Here is a 23,900-nt window from a genome sequence, read left to right on the forward strand (position 1 = left end):
AAACAGATCCTAGAACAGGGCTAAAATTTCTATAGGGTAAAAAGGGGCAGCTTTCCTAGGCTCCCCACAGGTGAAAGGAGCCCTTGAGCCACCAAGCAGCAATGGCCAAGGGCCCCATCTGCTTGCAGAAGTTAATGTGATGTGATCACGGGGTGACATCTATCAAGAACCCTAATTACAGCCCTGCACAAGAAGTTGGGCTGTTAGAGCCTTCAGAAATTCACAAGTAAGCTGTGACACTCACCCAAGTTTGAAGAAGCTCTTCCCTCAGCTGCTCGGTCCTTGAGAGTTTCTGCAATGCATAGCTGTTGTTCGTGGTACTGTTTAGCCCTCTCCAAGTCTTGCATACATCGTGCTGCATGTCCTAATCCTGCAAAGGCTCGCATCTCTATCGACTTGTCTGATAATTCCTGGGCAAGTTCGAGGACATGGTTGTGGTAAGACATTGCCTTGTCAAAGTTCCGTCTGTAGTGAAAGGCACTGCCAAGGTTGCTATATGCTCGAGCTTCCTCCCGTTTATTTCCTAGTTCCTTTGCAATTTTTAAGTGTTGTTCATGAGAATGAACTGCATTTTCAAAGTCCCCCATGGCAATATAGACTGCACCCATATTGCCTAACTCTCTTGCTTCAGACAGTTCATCTTTGGATTGCTTAGCCAGGAGAACACATTGTTTGTGGCTGGCCAACGCGTTGGGGTAGTCGCCAATAGCTGTATATACATGGCCCAAACTGCTTAATGCAGATGATGCTGCCTGTGGAGATAAGAATCACATTTAAACATGACAAGTACAGCTTTACTTCCTAACCTCTTTCCAAGCAATAACACCATTAAAAGCTCCCCTCCAAGTACCCTTAACATCAAGGCTAGCAAAAAAAAAGGATGCATTGGTAGACTTAGTATTTACTAATGGAGACTTGATAAAGGTCTAGTTGACTGCCTCAATGGGTAATTTTGTTCAGTTTTACAGATGAAGGTAAAAGAAAGGGACTTCGGTTAGAAAAAAAGATATAAGAAGACATGTAAAACAGTAGCAGAAAGAAGAATATTTCAAAGGAGAAGACATGCTAGGACCAGCGGTCACAACTTCAGTGAGAGGGTGGTTGATAAACGGAACAGTCTCCCAGTAGAAGTGACTGACGTTAATACAAAAAGGTTGGGCAAGTGACTATGCTGAATATTAAACAGGACCAAAGACCGACAAAGACCGAACAGCGATGATGGGCAAACTAGATGGGCCAAACGGTTCTTATGTACTTTGCATTTTCGGCAAGACCCTGCACAAAACCAAAGCAATTCAATTTAACTGAAACTAATGTTTGGTAAAAGTAATCAGCTTTGTATCTTTACATGAAATCAGTTTGTCTCTACAAGGTTATCATTTCACCACTAGGTTGGCCTGGCTTGCCTTTACTTCTTGGGGAAGACATTTTTGTTTCATGCAAACCAGCCAAGAACATGTCCCTAAAAATGGGCTAGGGGAGTGCAGCTGCAGCGTAAGTGCTGTAATACACTAGAAATATGCCAATAAGTATCCTATCACTTTTTATTGGATGAAACAGTTGAATAAATATGACCTGGTGGTTAATGGAACATACACTTTAGAATTATAGGCTTTTATGATGTTATAAATATAAAAGCAACTTAAAACTGTAAAATATTCAAATTCATGAAGCATTTACTTCATGCTAACACAAGACGAATAAAGGTCTAATGTTTCATAGCAAACTACTGGGAATAAAAGAAATACATAAAAACACACACATATATATATTAAATGATATGACCTTCTTACAATCTGTAGCTAATACTGCCAAATGCAACTCATATACAGTAACTCACTAAATACTGGATCAACATCGATATATATGCTGTGGACCTTAAATCTCTTTGGAAAAAAAAGGTTATCAGCACTGACCAATAAACACTAGCCATCGTGACTGCTTCAGCCATTTTTTGCTTTTTTGCCGACCAATGCTTTTCCTAACCAAGTTGCCACAGACACTACAGATTGTGTACATTATTATTATTATTATTATTTTTTATTGTTTTATATAGCGCCATCAAATTCCGTAGCGCTGTACAATGGGTAGACAGGACAAAACAAATAGTATGTACCATACCAAATTGACTAACAGAGACAACAGGTGAGGAGGGCCCTGCTCAAACGATCTTACAATCTAGAGGATTTGGCATTTGTTAAAATTAGACACCCCACGGGCAGTTAACATGCCAGTATTTTAACTTAGAACTTAGATTAGACATGACCCATTTTCTTCACTGTAGACAATACAGTAATTGTATGACTAAGCTATGTTACAACCTTCCCAAATATTGTGTTGCTTATCTTCAACTATGATCATGCTATCATGTTGACAATTGTAGCATTTCTGTTAATATATTGTTGAATTCCCTTTCCATGGAGAGTAATGAATTTCTTCTGATTTATACCGCAGTTCCCTGTGACACACTGTAGTCCTTGTTACACGTTAATGGACAACTATGATTTCAGTAAAGGATTAAAATTAAGTGTTGCAAGGCTGCAAAAATGTCAGCAAAAGATGTATCCTGGAACTTGTGGATCATCAATGAACCCCTTAGAGCAGGATTGTGGAGTATGATAAGTAAAGTCCAACGAGTATTAATAAAAGGTAATAATTCTTGCCGAAATATGTTTTATTACACCCTTAATCAGTGGCCGTGTGAGGAGCTTATCTCTGCTCTTTCATGGGCAACAATAAAAATTAAACACCTAAATTAAATTGAAGTAGTAGAAATTATGCATTTTTATGTAGAAGCAATGAAAATGTTCCAAGAAAAATAAAGAGAAATTATTTGACGACATATTTTAAATATAAGCCAGTGTGATATGACTTTCAATCAACATTACACAACAGAAATGTATATTCTTTATATAAAAGGCAAAACATCAACTGCACTCTCTAGTCTTAGGCAAGGCCGCCATCAGGGGGTACGCCCGGTACTGGTTTACCAGGCCTGGCCGGTCGAGTGGGGCCTAGTCTCCCTGTTGTAAGAAAGCAGGCAAGCCGGGCCCTCTGCTTAGCCAGAGAGGCGCACTGAGGCAGGCAAAGCGGGTACACGGAAGGTGCATGATAATGGGGTGAGGGTCACATAACCCCGCTATAGTACAGAGGTTCATAAGATCACTTCAAAGGAATACACCCTCCAATACGCACGATGAGGGATGCAGTGTTAGTTCCGGGAGGGTAAATTTAGAGATGCGATGGATAATAACTATGTGGCAAGAAGACACATGACTGAGTCCTAAGTATTTAGAACAAACAATAAATAAATGTACTTCTTGGCACAGAAAATAAGTGCCATTTTTCATGTGTAACTCTAAGTGTGCTAGGCTTCTGGAAAGTAGCGGATTAATAAGCGCACAATCTTTCTGTTGCAAGAAGGAGTGGTAACAGATTAGCCATAAAAAACAATTTATAGCTAATTAAGACACGGAAGTTGGCGAGATGCGATACCTTTACCAGCTTTCGAAATTGAGAAACTACACTAGGTTTTCCTGAGGCAATTTAATTACAACATAAAAGCTGACAAATTGTAATGACTGATTAGGCTGTAAAATCAATATTATTTTTGCTTATTTATTTAGGTAAAGTGATAGGTTTCCATTTAAACGAAATTATAACTGGGTAATTTTCAACATAGCTAAGATGCTGACAAACTTAAATAAAAAATCATGTTTTAAACCAAGTTTTATAGGATCAAGCCTCCTACGGACGTAACAATAATCATTAACGTGCATCCAAACTGTGAAAAGGTTCGGTTTATGATACATAATAATATATTATTGGACACATTAGTGGCTGCTGCCATGTGAGATAATATTGGTGGCTTTCTGCAAGGCATTCATACATTCCCTGTGACCACCCTGTTATTACATTACATTTAACCCTTTAAGACACAGAGGATGGGGACATGAAGGAGGGTGGCCACAGAAGGACAGCAAGGGGCGCTGCTCAGTGCCCAAGGTGAATACATTACTAATAGCAATCTCCGCTTTTATCGCCTTCCAGAAGAGTTGCTCTTAATAATTCTCACTGTGTTATATTAATATAAAATGTTAATAAATAATAAATGGAATTATACATGCAATTTAAGATCATTACCGTTACAAACATTTTGCATGGTGTACATAGCGTCTCAACAGAGACCCACACTGTATACCGCTATGCAGTTGATTAACTAACCAGAAATAATGGCAAGTATATGACTGCTTAAAATACATTAATTAGTAGACTAACTATTATTAGAATTAATTAACGCATACCAGCTATCACATGGTGATGACCTTACAGGTAAGTATAAGACACAATTTAAAAGCCATTATCCAAATTAGGCAGTATTTGACACTTAATCATAATAATTTTGCATACAATTAAAATTGTGATAACAATATTAAAAGAAAATATGTATGCATGGATTAGATGGTTTAAACATGGAATATAATCCACAAAAGACAATGTTTGATGTCTGAAATGGAGCAGTTATAAAACACACATTTGTTTCTTTTAGTTTTATCTGTTAGGTCATCGAGAAATAGAGAACACATGAGCATTAACGCTGTCCATTTATAAAACCGCACAAATTATAACAAAAAATCTCCTGTATTGACCATGGTAACCTGGCATTAGCTACATCACCATTTGGCCAGCTGGACATAAACCCTTCTTTTCACGCTTAAAGAGTTTAAAGATGAACTGCATAGCAGCCCATAGCTACCATGATAGCTTTAACTTTCTACCTCAAAATGATATATCTCTTGATCCTTGCTCCCTTCCCAATCTGCCTTGCCAGCATGACTGACTTTTTTTTCTGAATGGTCCCTAGCTTCTGCTAGTAGGCATAAACACCCCTAAAATATCTCCAAATGCCAACCTATCTCAGCCCTCATCCAGTTTATCAGCTCTTCTCTTTATCCCACCTCAAATTTTTCTTCTAGCCTTTGACAGGTAAAATTCTCAGGGGAAGTAAAACCAAAACACGGTAACTGCGGGACATATAGAAGACCAACTAAGGTCCCTGAGGAATACTTGGTCCATGGGCAGCTGGCTCTTTTCACATTTCTTTAATCCACAGACCACCTTAACATTTCCTGAGTATACTGAGATACGTCTTCATAAATTTACACCATCAATGAGTCCTAGAATGGAGAAATAAAAGCAAAGACATCTAAGCCACAAAATATCTTACTTCTCTATCTTCCAACGGTTTCATTGCGCTACCTACCCTCTTCCAGCAGCTATAGAAAAAGGATGCATTAAATAAAAAAGTTTAAAAAGACATATTCACACATAAGGCCCTTGAATGCTTTTTTGCTGGGGTAGTATCAAATATTCTATTACAATGGGGATGAGATTACATCAGTAAGCAGTCATGTTTATGCATATTGCTAAATGTTATTTTATACTAAAAAAACTTTTAAACCTGATTCAAATGGCAGTCCTCAACTCCTGCATTCATTCTTTTAACCTTTTTTTATGGAATACATGTGCCTTATGTCTAGAGACCCTTGCTAATAGAAATCACATCATTTTAGTTATTTGGATAGACACATACAGCTTTCAAAATGATACCTTGAAGGGTCCCTTAGAGCAATTCATCTTCTACATATGGATTATCCATATACTGTATATGGGATTCCCAAGGAGATGGAGATTATTAGAGCAAAAAATAAAAAAAAAAACATGCAAGAAAACTTCCAAATGAATTGCAGACTGTCAAAGACGGCTAAGAGCATACATTTCCGCTTCACTTGGTTTGTATTTTTAGTGGCAAAATTATGCCATAATAATCAGTGTAGTCCATGAATAATTCATGAGAGCAATTTGGTTAACCTCGGTGTCAATGAAGAAAGCAATTAAACCAGAAATGTGTAAAACAGAAAGATGCATGTAACTTTAAATAGAACAGACTTGGTCTAAATGAATTGTAATGATCACAATGTGACATTTCAATGCTTCCAGAAAGCCATTTATGGAACCTTTGTAATTAACTGTTTATATGTGAGAACAAAACGTAGACTTTAGCTATGTAGCGCATAAATATCCAATGTCCATTGGACTTTATCGTGCTGTACATGGGTCACAAAGCAGTGAGGTTGGGAGTCTGTTAAATAAAGGTGTAATTCTTCTAAAATTTCTATTTACTGAATTTGGCTCAATTAAGTAGCTAACTCATTAGGGTTCCCATACACTTCACAATCAATGGCAAGTGCTTCATCGGGTTGGCCAAAAGTCTTCTATAGAAACCAACAAAGATCTACACAGGCTGGGTTAAACAGTGGTGTGAAGCATAGTGGACGTCCATGGATTGAGTTAAACGGCAAGTCTGCCTTATAAAGGTCCAAACATAACTTATATTGTCTGTTGTTTCTTGCTTTGTGTATGTTTCATCGCCTTAAAATTCACCCATTATGCTTTCAGAATAAACCCTGTTTGCTAGTTAACTTTTGTTTCTGTGAATCTTTTTTTGGTAAAAAATGACATATCTTATTCCAAAGTTATTCCAAAGTTCTAAAATTTAAAAAAAGCCACTCACTTAAATCATTGTGTCAGGAAGAAGTATCCTTATTTTTGCATATTGTCCGTTTTCTAACATTTTGCCTAAACTTACAAAGTAACCTATTTCTACTCCCATCTACAGTCTAGCAGCCCCTGCTTATATTATTCCAAGGTCCAAAGAAGTCTGTCGCAGAGCATCTTGGCCAATAAATAAGTGAGCATTGCCGTGACATCCCAAGTTCAACTTAATCTTTTGCTTGCCGACTTTTTATGTCTCTCATTGGCAGGTAATATTTTTTGGACTGGAGATGACCTCCTGTTTCAGGCTGAATAAAAAGAAAATATACTATAGGACTGTGACCATGACATATTTGTTGAGGTGGACCATTGTCTTCCTAATAAAGTCAGAGGAGTCCCATTTTATTTCTTGTGTCCAATGACATTCAATGACCTACTGTCACTGTATAAGATAATTAGGGCTATATACCATAATGACTTCAAAATCTTTATTTTGTTCCCTGAAAAAACATTCAGTAATGACTGCGGCTATAATAGGTCACCATAGTCTATTCATATCACCCAAGAGAGACATATAATAGTCATTGCAGAATAGGTTCACGGTAGGTTTAGTTGGTCCTTGGTAACTTTGTTCTGTATATACTGTATATATACTGTATATTTTATATTGTTTGGGGATTCGTTTAAACAAGGATCAATGAGGTATTTGTGTTTTAATAAATATTTCTAGTTTCCCCAAATTAACTCAACAGATAACTTGACCTTTAGTAAACAGACTGTCACACTGGGATGTGGTAACTGAATCCAACAATAAAAATCACCTGCTAAGTATGTTAATGCTATTTTTTGCTTAATTATCAATTTTTAAGTTCAGATTTATATCTATAAAAACAGAGGTGTTTATATATTACATTGTGTAAGAAAAATACACTTTACTATGTGTACAAATATGATAAAAGCCATTCTCTCTATCCATCCCTCTCATCCTACTCCCTAAAACAAAAGTTGCCCTCTGGCTAATTGAAATGTTGAGAGGTATGGAACTATACTGTCAAGCAGCCCAAGCAGGAATTCACCCACTTCCAATACCAGCATTATTTGCAGACTGCACACGTTTCTAGTAGTAGAGATTACATAAATCTACATATTTCTATAAAGCAATTTTTACAAATATCTGAGTAATTAGTACTTTCAAACATGTGATACAGTAGTAAGATGACAGTCCCCACATATAGCGCAAGAAAATTAATACTAATAATCCTAAATATTTTGTATACAGGTGTTGAGAATCCATGTAATAAATTGTGCTTGTACTCTTTAATTGTGTAAGTAAGGTGAAAAGTCCACAAGGTTTTCTTGTTTTAATATAAGCTAAAGAATTTTGCTACAAAGTAGCACTGGTTAGTTTATGGATTGTGCATTCTTTTAGAAAAAAAAAAAAGAATTCTAAGTATGTATGCTTTGGTGTACAATTTTATGAAATAGCTGTGTAGTAAGCTTGACAAACAAAACAGATAACATCTAACGTGTAACCACATCAATATCAAAATATTAAAATGAATATTTAAGTACATAGCTCAAGGGGATATATTCAAAAACAAATAAATTAAAGCTAATGTAACGAAATCACAGCATGAAGAACGCAACTGATGCAGCAGGAATTTGTACATTTTCAGTGAAGCATGGGCTTAGAATGTGTTATGTTACAAGAATACTCTTAATATTTTGGACACAGTCATGTGAAAAAGAAAGTACACCCTCTTTGAATTTTATGGTTTTACATATCAGGACATAATAACAATCATCTGTTCCTTAGCAGGTCTAAAAATTTGGTAAATACAACCTCAGATGAACAACAAAGCACTGTGTCTTCATTCAGTCACCAAAAATAAAGCAAAAATGGAGAAGCCATGTGTGAAAAACTAAGTACACCCTTATTACTTCCATAGTAGCAGTAGCAGACAGGTGCTGCTAATCAAATGCCCTTGATTAATTCAGCAAAATGTGACCACATCTATAAAAGCCAAATTATTTGCAGTTTGTTGGTCTGTAGCATTTAGGTGTGTGTTAACACAGTTTCAAGGAGGAAAGACAATAGTCATGATCTTAGAGAAGCAATTGCTGCTGGGAAGGGATATAATGTAATTTCCAAACAATGTAAAGTCCTACATTCTATGACAAGAAGGATTATTCAGAAGTGGAAAGCATTCAAGATAGTTGCCAATCTTCCCAGGTATGGATGGCCCAGCAGATTCAACCCATGGTACAGGCCTTGGTTAGCATTTTGGATGGTGCAAAGTTTGAGATACTACAATTAGAAAAAGACTGAACAGGTATGGTTTGTTTGGAACCAAAGTGTATAGAGACACATTTTAACAAAATAATAATGTTAATTATAAGATAACACTATGCCATTACATGCATTTATGTGAGGAAAACAGAGTGAGGAAATGGTGGTTTTAAACTTTACAATTAGCTTATTATCCACTTGGCATTTTGATCATTTATGTAACTTTCATGCCATTTTTTGTTTTCTGTTGCAGTTATAAAACAAAGATTTAAGTAGATACAGACTGCTGCCAATCAGAAACCATGCCAATACTTGCCAGTGCATGCTGTTAAATATTATGTTCCAAGCACAAGGCATTCATATTAAATTGGAAATGTTTATGATGAAATGCATAATCTTGGGAACATGTTGTTAGATTGCATGTTATAATTTTCTTTTCAGGTCTATTTTCAAGGCAGAAAATTGTATATTTGTGGAAGGCAGGTATTGATCAGAATAAAAAAAGCTTCACTTTAAATGTGTATTACTTATTTGGAATGCGCAACGTACAAACATACTAATGGTAGTTGTCTTTAAGAAAGGTTGGATAATTTTTTTTTAAATGGTAGTATTTACCAGTATATATATATATATATATAGAATGACAATTCTATATATATATATATATATATATATACAAGCCTATGGAACCCTATATATATATATATATATATATATATATATATATATATATATAGGGTTCCATAGGCTTGCAAATTGATTCTAAGTAGTCTCTTATATTGTCAACAAATAAGTTGTACTCCAAATGCAAATATAGTCCATTAAGAGTATTCTCGTAACAAACAAATGTCCTCATTTATTAAATATCTATTTATAAAGACTATTTACTAAAGGAAGACATGGTCAGTGAAGTTGGTATGCGCTATTTTGCACAAGTACACATTTAACTCCTGCACAGTAATATGAAGCATCCTTTTCCATCTTTGAAATGCAGTGACCGCACTGATTGCCAGGGTAAATACATTGTTTTGATGTTCTAAAAGTTGAAATACCTGCGAGACTTCCATAGCATTTAGAAAGTTAAGTAACATGCAATATATTATGAAAATCCTCCTAAAGTCTAGGATTACACGGAAAGCAAGATAAGACATGCCATCTAAGATTTACTTGGAAAAATAATTATATGTGTTTGAAATTGATAAGTGGAAACTAAGGAAAGGGTCAGCTGGTTTAAGGAAAAGCTATGTACTAAAATCTATGGAGGCGATCAGTCTCCACACATGAACCACTGGCCACTGCTTGCAAAGTGGCTAACCTGCTTTGGTGGGTATGTCTATATGTATGTTAGAATTGTCCCCTGCAAACTAGGGGCAGTCCAGGACTTGCCTCACGTTGCTTGTATATTGGAAAAGAGCTACTGAAGAAATAAAAGCTTCCTTAATCACATTCAACCTGAGGCATGGCAATCAGTTTGTTCTGGAACATTCCCAATGTGTAAAGTATTGTACATTATACAATTTCCAAACAAAGGATGTGACAAAAAACTGTCAAGTCCTACAAGTGTAAGAAATAATGTTTTGTTTACTATGCATGCTTAAATCAATGGCATGTTGAACAGCCAATGCAAGAATTCAGCCTGCTTCAGCCTCATGCCAACATTTCCCTCTGGCTCAGGTCCTATACACATGGTTGTGAAACATAATCCAATTGTCATTCTGCTTGGCGACTGGAACAATGGTGATAGCAGATACATTTATATGCAGGCCTTTTTCTATCCTAGTTTCTTTTTTTTGGCTACAATGTATAACAATCCAAAAGCTGTTTTTCTTTTTTGAAAACCAAAAGTTTTCTTCTAGTCTTCTCCAATAAAATGCGTTCAATTTATCAGCATATGTGGAAACTTCATAGGTCATAGAGTCGGTTTCTTCTTTCTCCAGGTAGAGGCATGGCATTTGGCCACGTAAAGGCTGCCTAGACCAGCCCCATTCCCACACATGGTTAGTCCCAACCCTTCACAAATCCAGTCCCCAGAAGAGGGAGAGCTCCAGGTTGACTACCTTGGGAAATCTGTAGGTACACCTACCACTCCACCCCAAAAACATTGACAATGATACAAGTCAATTTTCAAAACTTACAATATTATATATGAGAGAACAAAATCACGGCAAAGGCAACACAAGTTTGACTGTAGCATATACAGAGCAATACTTAAACAGCCAAGTATCTAATTGGGGTAATTCTCGAGATCTAAAATACAAAATGACCACTGAATATCTGGACTCTGTGACACTGATCATATGTTCATGATTACATATAATAACTAAAATTATTGTAAGAAGGAACTGCAAGATAAAGTTAACTTTGTAACAGAGTAAGGTTTTGGGGCCCTTATGACATTTAATTGTTTGCATGTGGTGACTAAAGCAATAAAAATTGTTGTGTTTCCTCTGTCCTTGTTATTATCTGAATAGAAACTCTTAGAATCTAAGATATACCATTCATAACACCAAGAGACCTCCCAGATCCTGAGAAATTTAGCCTTATGTTTGCTGGGTAATGAAAAATATAAATCAAAATGGCCCCTGTGGTATTCCGCGATGTATGCAGCTTCTGATTGGCTATTAAGGATACGGCTGGTTATGGATAGGCTGGTTTTGTGAGGCTGGAACAATGCCAGTGCTTGCACATAATACTTTAATTTTACTGGTGGCATCTAAGCTGAGATAGTTCTTACAGAACATGCAGTACTAGCAGTATGAAAATATGTTTGCAGATGTGTTGATAGTTTTCTTGGCTTTTAGACCTCAATTAGATTGTAAGCTTTTAGATCTAATCTTGTCTCTTCTTCAGGTATATTAATGTAGAAAAAGCATGTAAGACATAAGAAGGAATGCGTCTTATTTGGTCTTTATGCTCTTGTGTATACACATCAAATTAAGTGTAATGTAATTGTTTATTTTGTAATTTACATACCTGGGAATTCACCAGGTTTGACCCATAGTCTCCAGTTGAATCCCTGCCTCCCTAGGTCAGTTCCTTCATTGTCTCGGCTGAGGACACTGTTGCCAATAAAGGCTGTCTAGTTCTAGTCTTGCCGCCAGACTCAGGCTCAGGCACTTTAAGGCTGGTGGCTGCCAGCGGCACATTGCGTTTTAATACTCATGCAGCATGCAGCCATGTATGTCTAGCCGGTGGCTACACACTGCATGACTTGATCTGCCACTCAAGAGGCCATACCGACAAGTATAAGATCCTATTGGCCACCCTGAGAAGTTCCCAGGCATGTACATTAACTTAAAACAACCTCTCCTTTCTATGTGAAACAACATCTTTTTCATTTATGGCATGTTAGCAGACTACCAAGCCACTCTACCAAACAGCTGCTTACCAAGTTCAGTCTTGTATGATTTTTATTATCCATGACATGCTACCTCCTAAGCTTTCTGAGCAGATACATGCTGACCATGGCATATATATATATATATATATATATATATATATATATATATATATATATATATATATATATATATATATATATATATATATATATATATATATATATATATGTGTGACTAAAACTCCAATTTTGTCATCTTAGAAAGGTGTTTTTAAGTAGTGTGGAAGTTGAAGAATTTTGCTGATTCTGGATGTCAGCACAATGATCTTTACCTCATTGCTTATTCTGCTGATAGCAGATAAGATAACACTACAATCACCTGTCTACCTCATTTCTTAGTTTACTTATGTCTTGTTTGTGTCTTGGAAGAATGTGTACGTATGGTATGTTTTCGTGTGTTTTCTTGGCTCTAAGTGCCTTGTTGCAAAATAATCAGAGTCCACCACGACAAAGGACAAGTTGTCCCTTTCTTGACCTTCTGTAAGTAAAGATTTCACATGTCTGGGGGGGGCTATTTTTTCTTGACCTTTTTAAACCGTGTGCGTCAGCAAATCAAAGTAATATACCAACAGATAGCTAGATAATATGCTAATAACTGTTTGCGCTTCTTTGCCTATATATTGTTAGAAAATTAAGGAGGGGGAGAGAAGTCTGCGAACTGGACTCTCCCCTGTGCGCACTTGAATAAAGAAGCTCTTGCTTACTCAACTCATTGAACTGGTGTCGTCAGATTTCTTGCCGACATTCACAGTAGCTGTAACAAGGACTACAGTCATGAGAGTTTATAACCTATTTGATGTGAGTGCACTGATTTAGAGATTGTATATATATATATATTTATTTTTTTTTACTCACAGAGTCCATTGCACACCACTCCAAATATTCCAAGCCCGGTGCTAGTAACCAGCAGTTTCCATGTAAAACACTTTCAAAAAGATGGTCAGCACTCCAGGTCTTTAAATAGACAATTTCATTTTATTCAAAGTCAAGTCGACGTTTCAGTCATTACTGACTTTCAGGTATGTCCTGATGAAAGTCAGTAATGACTGAAACGTCGACTTGACTTTGAATAAAATGAAATTGTCTATTTAAAGACCTGGAGTGCTGACCATCTTTTTGAAAGTGTTTTATATATATATATATATATATATATATATATATATATATATATATATATATATATATACACAGTATACAGTAATATACATACTATATTTATATATTATATATATTATAATATAATGATTAAAAGTGACTTGCTTTCTAATGGGAGCCATCAGTATCCTTTTGGCACTACAGAGAATACTATACATAAATGTTTTTTTTCTGGCAGCTTTTCAAGCATACAAACCAGGTTAACATAATAAAATATATTTTTATTGTTATACATTAATTTACATTGGATCATATATAAAATGTCACTTCTAATTCCCTTTACAACTCCAGATTCACTCCTGCAAAAGTAACTATATTATAAGGCTCTGACATGTCTGTCGATCAAAGCAGAATCCTTATTACAGAAGCCATTCATGATTTTCATTCAACGTGAAAACAGAAATTAATGTAATGAAGTTTTGACAGACCATGATACATAGTTGTTTGTGCCTCTATCAGAAGTTAGATTAACCTGTCAGTGACTATTTAGTGAAAAAAAATTAAAAAAACTGCCTTGAAGGGGCTAACTTTGTAGCGTGATGGAAAAGATGATGATAGAAAACGTTACAGTTTCAGGGACAGGGTCCATTATGGGTTGAGTGATCTTCAGAAGCAAGATCCATAAACTGCTACTAATGTGATTTGGAAAATAGATTCCTAAAAATTATCAGCATGGCCAATGCCAAAAAAAATGTAAAAAAATTACCCCCACTAACATGAAATTAAGGGTTTAGGGCTGGCCGTTAATCTCCTGCTGGCCGTTAATCTCCTGACCTGTTATCATCAACCTCAAAGCTGTACTTCTTTCTGGCATTAAAAGGTAAGGCCAATGGAAACTCAGGAGCATTCATGCAAGATGTGTTTTTATATTTTAATTAATATTTATTTATACAGAGAATGACCTTTAAACATGTTGTCCTTTGAATAAAACACAGTGGTATTTTTTTCTTTTTTTTATGAAATGGTGCTTCCAGAAGACATTTGAAAGGCTACAGTACATACACATACTTTGCGTGTACAAATATAACTGTCAACTAGATGTGTTTAAACAGAGTGACTTGGGAGTCTCATATATTTGCAGGGCTTTTCATAATCCTTTAAGAGGCCAGAAGTTAATATGTCAAACGAACATATGGACAAACAGTGATAAATATATTATTCATCTTCATTCATTTGCAAACTGTAACAAATACTCTCGATAGGGAGAGATAAATCTGATTTAATAGAACTTTATAGAAGGATGTGATTTGCCTACGTAGCCTGCATAACTTGCTGTGTGCTTACTTGGACAGCAAAACTAGCAATAAGCAGCAATTTTATTCTGTTTTTTTTTTTATTAAACAAGATTACTTTACTCGAAAGCAGATGAGATCAGATGGCAGAAGTTTCCTGTCCGGGATGTCCAACCACCATTTTTCATTAAGTAGTACCTCTACACTCTACACCTCTTCAATGTTGTCCACCCACTGTGCATGCACATCTCAGTGACTTCAGAGTAGAACTCGGCAAACCTTGGGGACACTATTATTGATTTCATGCATGACATATATGTGACAAGATGTGACTTGTAAAATGTGTGAACGCCTGCTTTTTCAAGAAATTTTCAACATTTCACCACCTCTACTCCAGGAAGTCTTAATTTGACCAGCTTTGGCATGGTGGCTGAGCATGGAGGACATAGTCTGACACCAGCCAAAGTGTCAACGTCTGCTAAGCTCTGATGTGTAAGATCTGCACATGTTAATAAAAGACTAGCTACTAACAAAAACAAGAACTGCATTCTGCAAAACAGGCATTTCCAGGGATAAAAGTGTTGCTTTCAGATTCAAGATGTGTGGAAACCAATGAAATATTTTAATGGCGACAGCAGGTTCCCCTGTTGTGAGACTCCATGAGTTATCACTTGTACTTCTCACACATAGTAGAACTAAGCAGCATACTCCAGAGTTTCCATTTATCAAGCTGACAGTTTGCCACCAACTCTAAAATTGTCTGTTTGTTAAAACCATTCCCTCTTTCTTCTCAAATCATTTACCGTCCTCCTATATTAAGATTAACGTTATCTTTGGATCAGTTACTCAATCATATCACTGATAGATGTTAAACTCCATTATATAAAAGCATCTAAACGGATTCTTTGTGTCGCGCATTGTTTAATATCTTGGAAACTCCACATATCTGTTTTTCTTATTATTACTATTTTTTTAAATAATTGTAGATGGAGGAGTTCGCTAAAGCAAAATTTATTATGTCTGGTACTCTAGTTCTAGACATGCAGAAGTCAGATTCAATGGGCATTAAATTATGACAGCCAAGAGCACAGTATGTGTTAACACAACCACACAAATCATACACAGACGGTGTCAGACAGGGGTACAGACTGACATGCACACATTTTATATTCTATAATACACGTGTACACGATCACACTAATGCCATGTTCCAATACATACAACATTTAAAATAAAAATAAGATACGTAAACCCTTATTTAAAGGTGACATTGGCACTACAGGGAATACTGGAGACTCAGGAGTTCCAGTGCCTCAGTAATTAAATTATCTTATAGACGAGAAACAATTTATTGTATATTTTAAATAGTCAAATAGCCTTTCCCTTCTACTTAAAGAAATGGTTAAGATATAATCATTTAGAGGAGAAGACCTTGCTGTCCCAGATTGGTGGAAATAGTCATTGGACAGACACTTTCTGCTTCTTTGCATTATACTGCATTGCTATGGTTTCCTTCCATTATATTTTCTATCTATAATTATGCCCACCAGGGATTTTAATAAATGCCCACCAGGAATTAACTGCTGAACTGTAAAAGTAGAATATCCGGAAAGCATAGATAGACACATCCAGCATAATATGACTTAATTTCATCAAGAAGCAAAAAAATAATAATCGAAAATAGCTAAAAGTGTGTATTTTAAAGGAACACTGCAGCCACCATATGTACTTTGATGCATATGGTAGCTGAGAGGTCCCTTGAGTACTTTTAAACTGTCCCTTTAAATTATATTTCTCTTGTTGCAGTCAGAATACAATCTTATTAATGCTATCACTGGTATCTTAAAGGTCAAAACCCTGCTTGAATACAGGTGACCTTAGTTAGTATATCTGTATCTTCTGCCAATTCATGATTTCCCTATACGCGTTTTTAGAATCATTTAGTTAGTGTCTGTTAGTGAGTCACAACATAGAATCTTTGTAGTTGGCTTTTAAAGGGTCAATATTCGAAAGCAGTGATTTCTTTTCGTTGGTTCTAGTGGGATCTAGTACAGATTTATTTTGTCTACATATCCTTAAATCATTTGTTTTCTTTCTTGGCTGCATCCTGCCAAGAGAATAAATGAATTAAAAAAAAGACACCAGCAGGAGAAATCTCAGGCCTTTTCGCTTCATTGCTTGTTTGATAGTGACGGTACTGTACTGCAATATGCTTTAGACGCAAAACAAGCAAAAGACGGATGCCTGAGTCCAGAAAGGGGACTGTATCACTTGGAGTATTTAACCTCTTTCTGCCCTAGTTCCTAAGCAGGATTTGTTCCATTGTTGACGATCTTGTTAATGTATAAAGATATGACTTATATATAAAAGTATCCCAGAGGCTCCCTTTGAGGCACCTAGAGGAAAAAAGACTTAAATAAACAAGAGAGGCTTAGAAGAGGATGAAAGACTGCTGACGGCAAGACGGGATTTATTACCAGTAATTCCGAGGACAAACATGGATTTAACATAGGTGCAATCCAATCCAAATATTTGTCATCGATGCGTCCTTCCGTGCTGTGAATCCCAGTAATGACCACTGTCAGCAAATGTTTTCTTTTTCCAAAACGCCAACTGAGGGATATGTTAAAAAAGGTCACCTGCACAAAGGAGCTTTCTACATTGTCCCAAAGCTATGTTATGTATACAAAAGTATATGGCCTCCTAGTTCCCCTCACATCTAACATCAACCAAGTCCCAAGTGGTTCCAAGAGAACAAAGAACTTGAGGTAACCATTTGAGTGTGATGTAGCTATGTATATAATACTGAATGATATGGGCTTGTTGCCATAGAAATTGAAAAATCTTCTTAAACGTTTTTTTGCGTTATTATGTGATTAAACCTTGATGGGAAAGAAAATTAAATTGACAGATCTAAGGTGAATGTACTTAACATGCTAGAATGGAACAGCATCTTTAGTAATGCCCTTCCTTTTTCCTTATGGTATGCTTCTTATATGGCAACATGGATGTGTTATTGAACCATGTGAAAAAGATGTTACATTTATGTACTCGGTCAGCTTCATAACTTCTACATAGCATATACTATGTAGCCATATTAACGTCAAGTTGTAGGTAACAATGCGTGACCATGGCACATTTTTATGACATGTTGGGCTGGAGCTGGAGCTTCAATTACCCCAAAGACAACATTGTTACAGTCTGTGCTGTTGCAGGAAGACCTCCATTTTAGCTCCTACATGGCTACACTGTGGGTTGCCGCTCTGGAGCGGAGCACCATAAGGTGGCTCATCAGGTAAGGTGGTCCTCTGCCCCAATTGAACACCTGAAATTTTGAGGGGATATGCCATAATTAGTGAGGGTCTCTGGTGAGCCTCTTCCCACATGAATTTATAAAACAAAAACTATTACTAGCCACTTAAGCTAGGAGAATGATTTCTCTCATTAGCAAAACTGTAGATGAAGACAAAAAACACACTTGTGATAAAACAAAGTCTCAAGAATATCGAGAGCAATTCAATGAACTATTCATGCATTTTGTATAATAGTATTTATGTCTATACACAGTCTGAAGCAGCGCAGCTGTATTTTCTGTGCCAGTAAATTCAGTTTTTGTTGTTTCAGTCTTGGAACTGAAAAAAGAGCTCTTTCATTAACCAACTGATTTGAACTGAAAATCAGGAAACACAGAGAAAACTGAATACAGATTATGTACTATTAAAATCGAAGCGCAAGGAATTCATCAGGAAGCCGTTAGCACATAGATCTTACAGGCACAATAATGCCTTCCATATAAGAATGCTAGACCAATAAATGTTTCCTAAACCAATTAACTCATCACTATTTGTAACACTTATACCGTTAAAAAAAATTCCATTATAAACCATATTTCTAAAATACCCATAAATAAATTGAACGGCGCCCAATGAGAAAAAAAAAAGTTTCGTTATATACTGTCTAGTTTATGCACACTAACATTAACCCCTTAAGGACAATGGGCGGTCCCTAAACCCATTGAAAACACTGCATTTTGAGCCCATACATGTACGGGCTTTGTCATTAAGGGGTTAATGTTCCAAACATAATAGAATGGGTAGCTGTTATAGCAGATCGGGGTACTCCTGCCTTAACCCCATATACAAACGAAACAGATATGGAAGGTCCAGCATACCCACAAGAGAGCAGAAGCTATAGCTGACAGTAGACATGCAGCAGTGTCTTTCTCAAGCTTGGGCTCTTCATTCAATCAGGCATTGGCAATATTTACCGTTTGACCTACCCCTGACTGACTCCCATACAAGTGTAGCTACAGTCACACAAAGTTTTATATTCAGATTTTTATCTAATTTTCAGATTCTTTATTTTTTTTCCATGGTGCACACAATACAAAATGTGTGATGACGGAAACGTATATTTCTCTAATTTGGGCTTCATTTCTCCCGTTTCCCATTTAACAGTTGAAACATTTTCCAATTCAGTTTTAAATGTAATATATGCAAAACAGATGCCCATATTGGAGGATCCTTGCGTAGTTACGAGCCAAAGACTTTAACTGTAAATGTACTGATTTAAACCACCAATGAACATGTTTTACATCATCTTTCTATGAGCGTTTTATCTTTCTCTCCCAGCTGAAATTCCCCTCCTTTTCTGGCATCTGTCACAGTATTGTGCTGTTTCTTGTATCAGACAGACAGCCATTCCTCATGTTTAATATTTTCCTTTTGTCTTTTAGGGTAAGAGGAGGATATATACTCAGGAACAAAAGGTGCTGGCACCTGAGACAGCTTTGGGCAACATAATGATAACTCATTTAGAAGGCTGAATCAGGATGAATGCACACATCACATATTCTGAAATAGTTAATGTGACATTTGGAGAAGCTGTCCACCCTTGCACTTTTTAGACTACCAGATGGGACCAGCCCAGTTTCACAGATATGGCCATCAGAAGGAAAGTGTTTATTGTTCAGTCATTTGACCTGAGGGAAGCTGGACTTTATGCAGCTTTTCCGACAGAAGCCGAGACGTGGTCATCCCAGTGATCCAGACCCTATAACTGGTAGTCAATCTGCTTATGTCCCTCTGGTGTACATAGAGCAGACACACAAATCAGAAGGTCAGAGACACTTCATATTACAAATCTATAAATAAAAGGTACCAAAACACCTAAAGTCAGTCCCACCATTCAAAATCAGGTAGATTGAGGATTCCTACATGCTCACTGAGGTCTCATACACAGTAAAGTCTTATGTAGACTGACAGTTGTCAATTTTGTCCCCGTCGGTCCATGTTATTTACTGTGTATACACAGCTAGATATCAAAATGCAAAAAAATATCATATTATGGTTAACGTAACATTTTCTCCCTTACTCAATCCTGAAGCAATACTTGGTCAGACTTCATAAAGGGAAGATTGCAAGTCTCAAAAGCTCATTCTAAAACTAAATGATAGTCCAAGAAAACAGTATTACCACAAACCTCAATACTATATCAATATATATGGAAAATAGTAAGGAGTATATACAAGTTTTATCTTTTGTGTTTATGTGTATGCATTCTGGAGAGCATTTTGCTTGAAGGCTGTAATGTAAAAAGATATACTTTATTTAATAAAAAATATTTTAGTACTGCATATTCAAGGATTAATATCATGTTTTCATCCCATACACTTGTTTTCATCCGGTAATTTTCTGGAGGAGGCGGGGCCTAGCGGAGTCACACAGCGTTATTGTGTGTGATCCCGTGGGAGCTGCATTAAGCGCCTGCTGAGGCATCATAGTGAGTGAAGTCTCTTAGTTGCTTGAGTGTATATTAGGGTCTGGGTATGTAAGTGTCAGAGTGGGTATGTAAGTGGGTATATTAGTGTCTGGGTGTGTAAGTGTCCCCCTATATGCCACTCTGCCCCATGTTATGCCTTTTAACCCCCTATATACCACTCTGTCCCATGATATGCCTTTTAACCCCCTATATGCCAGAGTGGCATATAGGAGGTTCTGGAGGCAGGGTGGCATATAGGAGGTTAAAAGGCATAACATGGGGCAGAGTGGCGTATAGGAGGGTAAAAGGCATATCAGGGAGGCAAAGTGGCACATAGGGGGTATAAGGCATTTCTGGGGGCAGAGTGGCAAATAAAAGAAAATAAAAACAAACAAAAAGTTTACATGAATTAAACTTTTTTCCTATATGGTCGTCTTATAATCAGGCTTTTTCTTTTTTTTTAATTAATATTCAGATTTTGGGGGGTCGTCTTATAATCAGGGTCGTCTTATAATTGAGTATTATATACGGTATGTTTCATTAAGTTACATCATTTGTCATGTGCAAATATCAAGATACAGTTACAAGTTCCAGATCACTGGTAATAAATTGAAACAAATGGGATAAAAGTCGGACCCTCTGTGTTCTCAATGGAAAAATTTTATGAATAACGACCCATTACATTCTGTCTTCTATTCTCTATCCAAGTACAAAAACTTTCAATCTTACATGTTTTATTTCATACAGAAACGTATTGTTTACCTCAAGTAATACTGTAGAGAGATTTCTATTTATATCCATTAAGAAGATATACCGTATTTTTCGCTCCATAAGACGCAGTTTTTTTCCTCCCAAAGTAGGATGAAAAATCAGCCGCGTCTTATGGAGCGAAGATGCAGGCAGGGGGGGGGGGGGGCAACGATATACCGTATTGGCTCGAATATAGGCCGCACTTTTTCCCCCCACTTTAAGACTTTAAAGTGGGGGTGCGGCCTATATTCGGGGTCTAGCGCCCGACGCCCGGGACATGCAGTCCCGGGCGCCGGGCAGGCAGCGGGGTTAGGATACAGATCCCCCGCAGCGGTGCAGGGGACCTGCATCCTACTCCCCGATACGCTCAGACAGCCTCCCCTGCCAGCACTTCCCACGGGGGGGGGGGGTGCCGGCACGGGAGGTTGTCTAAGCGCATCGTGCGGATGCGTTTTACCTCTGCACCCCCCGCGGACTTACCGGAGCAGACTCCCGGGTGTCTTGCGGGGTCGGCGGGGGACGTCTACGCAATACAACTTCCGGTGCCGGATGTGCCGCACCGGAAGTTGTATTGCGTAGATGTCCCCCGCCGGCCCCGCAAGACACCCGGGAGTCTGCTCCGGTAAGTTGGGGGGGGGGCAGAGGGGGACAGTGGCAGCGTATCTCGGGGAGGGAGGACAGTGGCAGCGTATCTCGGGGAGGGAGGACAGTGGCAGCGTATCTCGGGGAGGGAGGACAGTGGCAGCGTATCTCGGGGAGGGAGGACAGTGGTAGCATATCTCGGGGGGCGGGGGGGGGGGGCAGAGTGGCAGTATGTTTTTTGGTGCTTTTTTAAAGAAAAAAACGTTTTCTTTAAAAAAGCACCAAACTTTTAGGGTGCGGCCTATATACGGGGGCGGCCTATATCCGAGCCAATACGGTACTCACCAAAAGTGTCCCGGACAGTCTCTGTCTCGCTTCGCCGTCCAGGGGAGGTCTTCATCTGGAGACCGCCGCCTCTGTAGCCGCCTCTCCTCTTCTCTGGTCCGTTGCGACGGCTAAGGGCGGACTGGATGGAGAGGACGGGGGGATTTGACGCAAGCGCCGTGTCACGTATGGCGCCGGCGCATGCGCAGTACGGCGCTTGTAGTCCAACTACACTTCCCATCATGTCTGACCAGCTTTTTTCTGTGCAGGCATGACGGGAGGATGATGTCCTTTTTTTATAGCCCATTTTTTAGCTCAAAATATTTTTTCCTTTTTTTTCTCCTCTAAAATCTAGGTGCGTCTTATCAGCAGGTGCGTCTTATAGAGCGAAAAATACGGTATAACTCTTTAAGTGAAATAAGGCAGTTGTATAAAGAGTTTAATGAGATTGTAACCCTTTTCAGTTACCTTTTCTGTACTGTTCCACATGGGGTAATTTTATAATGTATGTAAAACAAATAGGAACTCACTTGCTAAATGAGGTAATCCTAATATTATTCAAACATTACCCCTTAAACAGTACATCATAAAAAAATATATTGTAGTGACAGTTCTAATAAATTTCCTTATAACTGAGATATTCTGAATTAGGTCACTTGTATTCATACATATGAGATGCCCGTATATCATTACGGACTAGAATATGAAGAGACCAGCTCCAGACTGTGAGACCCTGAGAATGGGTATAAAACCCCTGATTCTAAGAGAATTCTCAGGCATGCCTAAAACTTCATGATACCAGGACAGGGTTGCATTCAAGTGTAGCAGCTGTAGCTGCTTTTGAACAACTGGAGTCACTTCTCCATATATTTGTTGCAATGTTTATTTAACTAAGCAGTACATTTCAAACTGCTCCGGATTCTGATCTATATGTTTCATAAAAGGAGTATTCTAAACAGAGCGAGACCTTACTGTAAACATAAATTAAAGATCTGGCAGATGGAGCACGGATTGGTCCCTTTCCTTGAAGCCCTCCCTTCCTCCCTTAATAAAAAAGACATTACATGACCTCTGTATTCATTTTGTGAACGAGCACTGAATAAACAATTTATCTTTTACCCAAATGGTTTCCTGTATTAATTACAATACATAGAAATGGTCAAATGAAAGTAATGCTTACCCAGGTCACTCAGGGACACTTAATGCAGTCTTATATGTAAATTTGAGGTGAGCACAAAGACAAAGAGTTAATCTTTGGTTAATAATACATAAGAGTACCTACATATTTAATAAAGCGACAACTGGCATTGATGGTATTAACCTGGGTCATGATTTCTTGTATGAAAGCCCAAGGGTTTGGCCCCTGTTCAGATACGTCTCCTAGTTGATATTTATTTCTATGTTATGTTAAATATTCTGAAGGCAGGTCTTTTGGGAGCTAAGAACCCTTTTTTCATACATAGGCTCATGGCATTGTTCTTATTGAAGTCTTAAAAGCGTCTTGAATGAGAACAGCACAGGGATCCAAAAACTACATTGGAACTTGTAGTTGCAAATAGTTGTGAATTCCTAACAATACATCATAGTTCTAATCTGCTCACAGTTCAAACATCTTCATGAATTTAAAAAAAAAAACATGTCCAATGACCTACACCTCCGAAGATGCACCAAATTGCATTGATCTAGAAGAATGAAAACCCCTTTCAAGCTTGTTTCATTGGTGCCCGGAAGGGAAAGCAAACTCTTGCTGCTCAAGCAAAAATGAAATGCCCCCTACTACAGCCTAGGATGCAACAAAGGTGTGAGATTGAAGACTGCTGGTAATCAGTGATGGACCTTCAGAAAAAAGAAG

The 23,900-nt window shown here is 37.5% G+C and overlaps 1 protein-coding gene across 1 annotated transcript in view; it reads right to left on the reverse strand.

The window, feature by feature from the left end:
• LOC149290243 (tetratricopeptide repeat protein 28-like) overlaps positions 1–23,900 on the reverse strand; it is a 239,640-nt gene that overhangs the window by 103,269 nt on the left and 112,471 nt on the right. Inside the window, exon 6 of the mRNA XM_089489458.1 lies at positions 245–752. Coding sequence (XP_089345584.1) covers positions 245–752 — 508 coding nt within the window. The remainder of the gene's footprint in view (positions 1–244; positions 753–23,900) is intronic.

The sequence above is a fragment of the Sceloporus occidentalis genome, unplaced genomic scaffold, assembly GCF_023333645.1.
Source record: "Sceloporus occidentalis isolate IW3139 unplaced genomic scaffold, rSceOcc1.0.p SCAF_40, whole genome shotgun sequence".
Classification (NCBI taxonomy): Eukaryota; Metazoa; Chordata; class Lepidosauria; order Squamata; family Phrynosomatidae; genus Sceloporus; species Sceloporus occidentalis.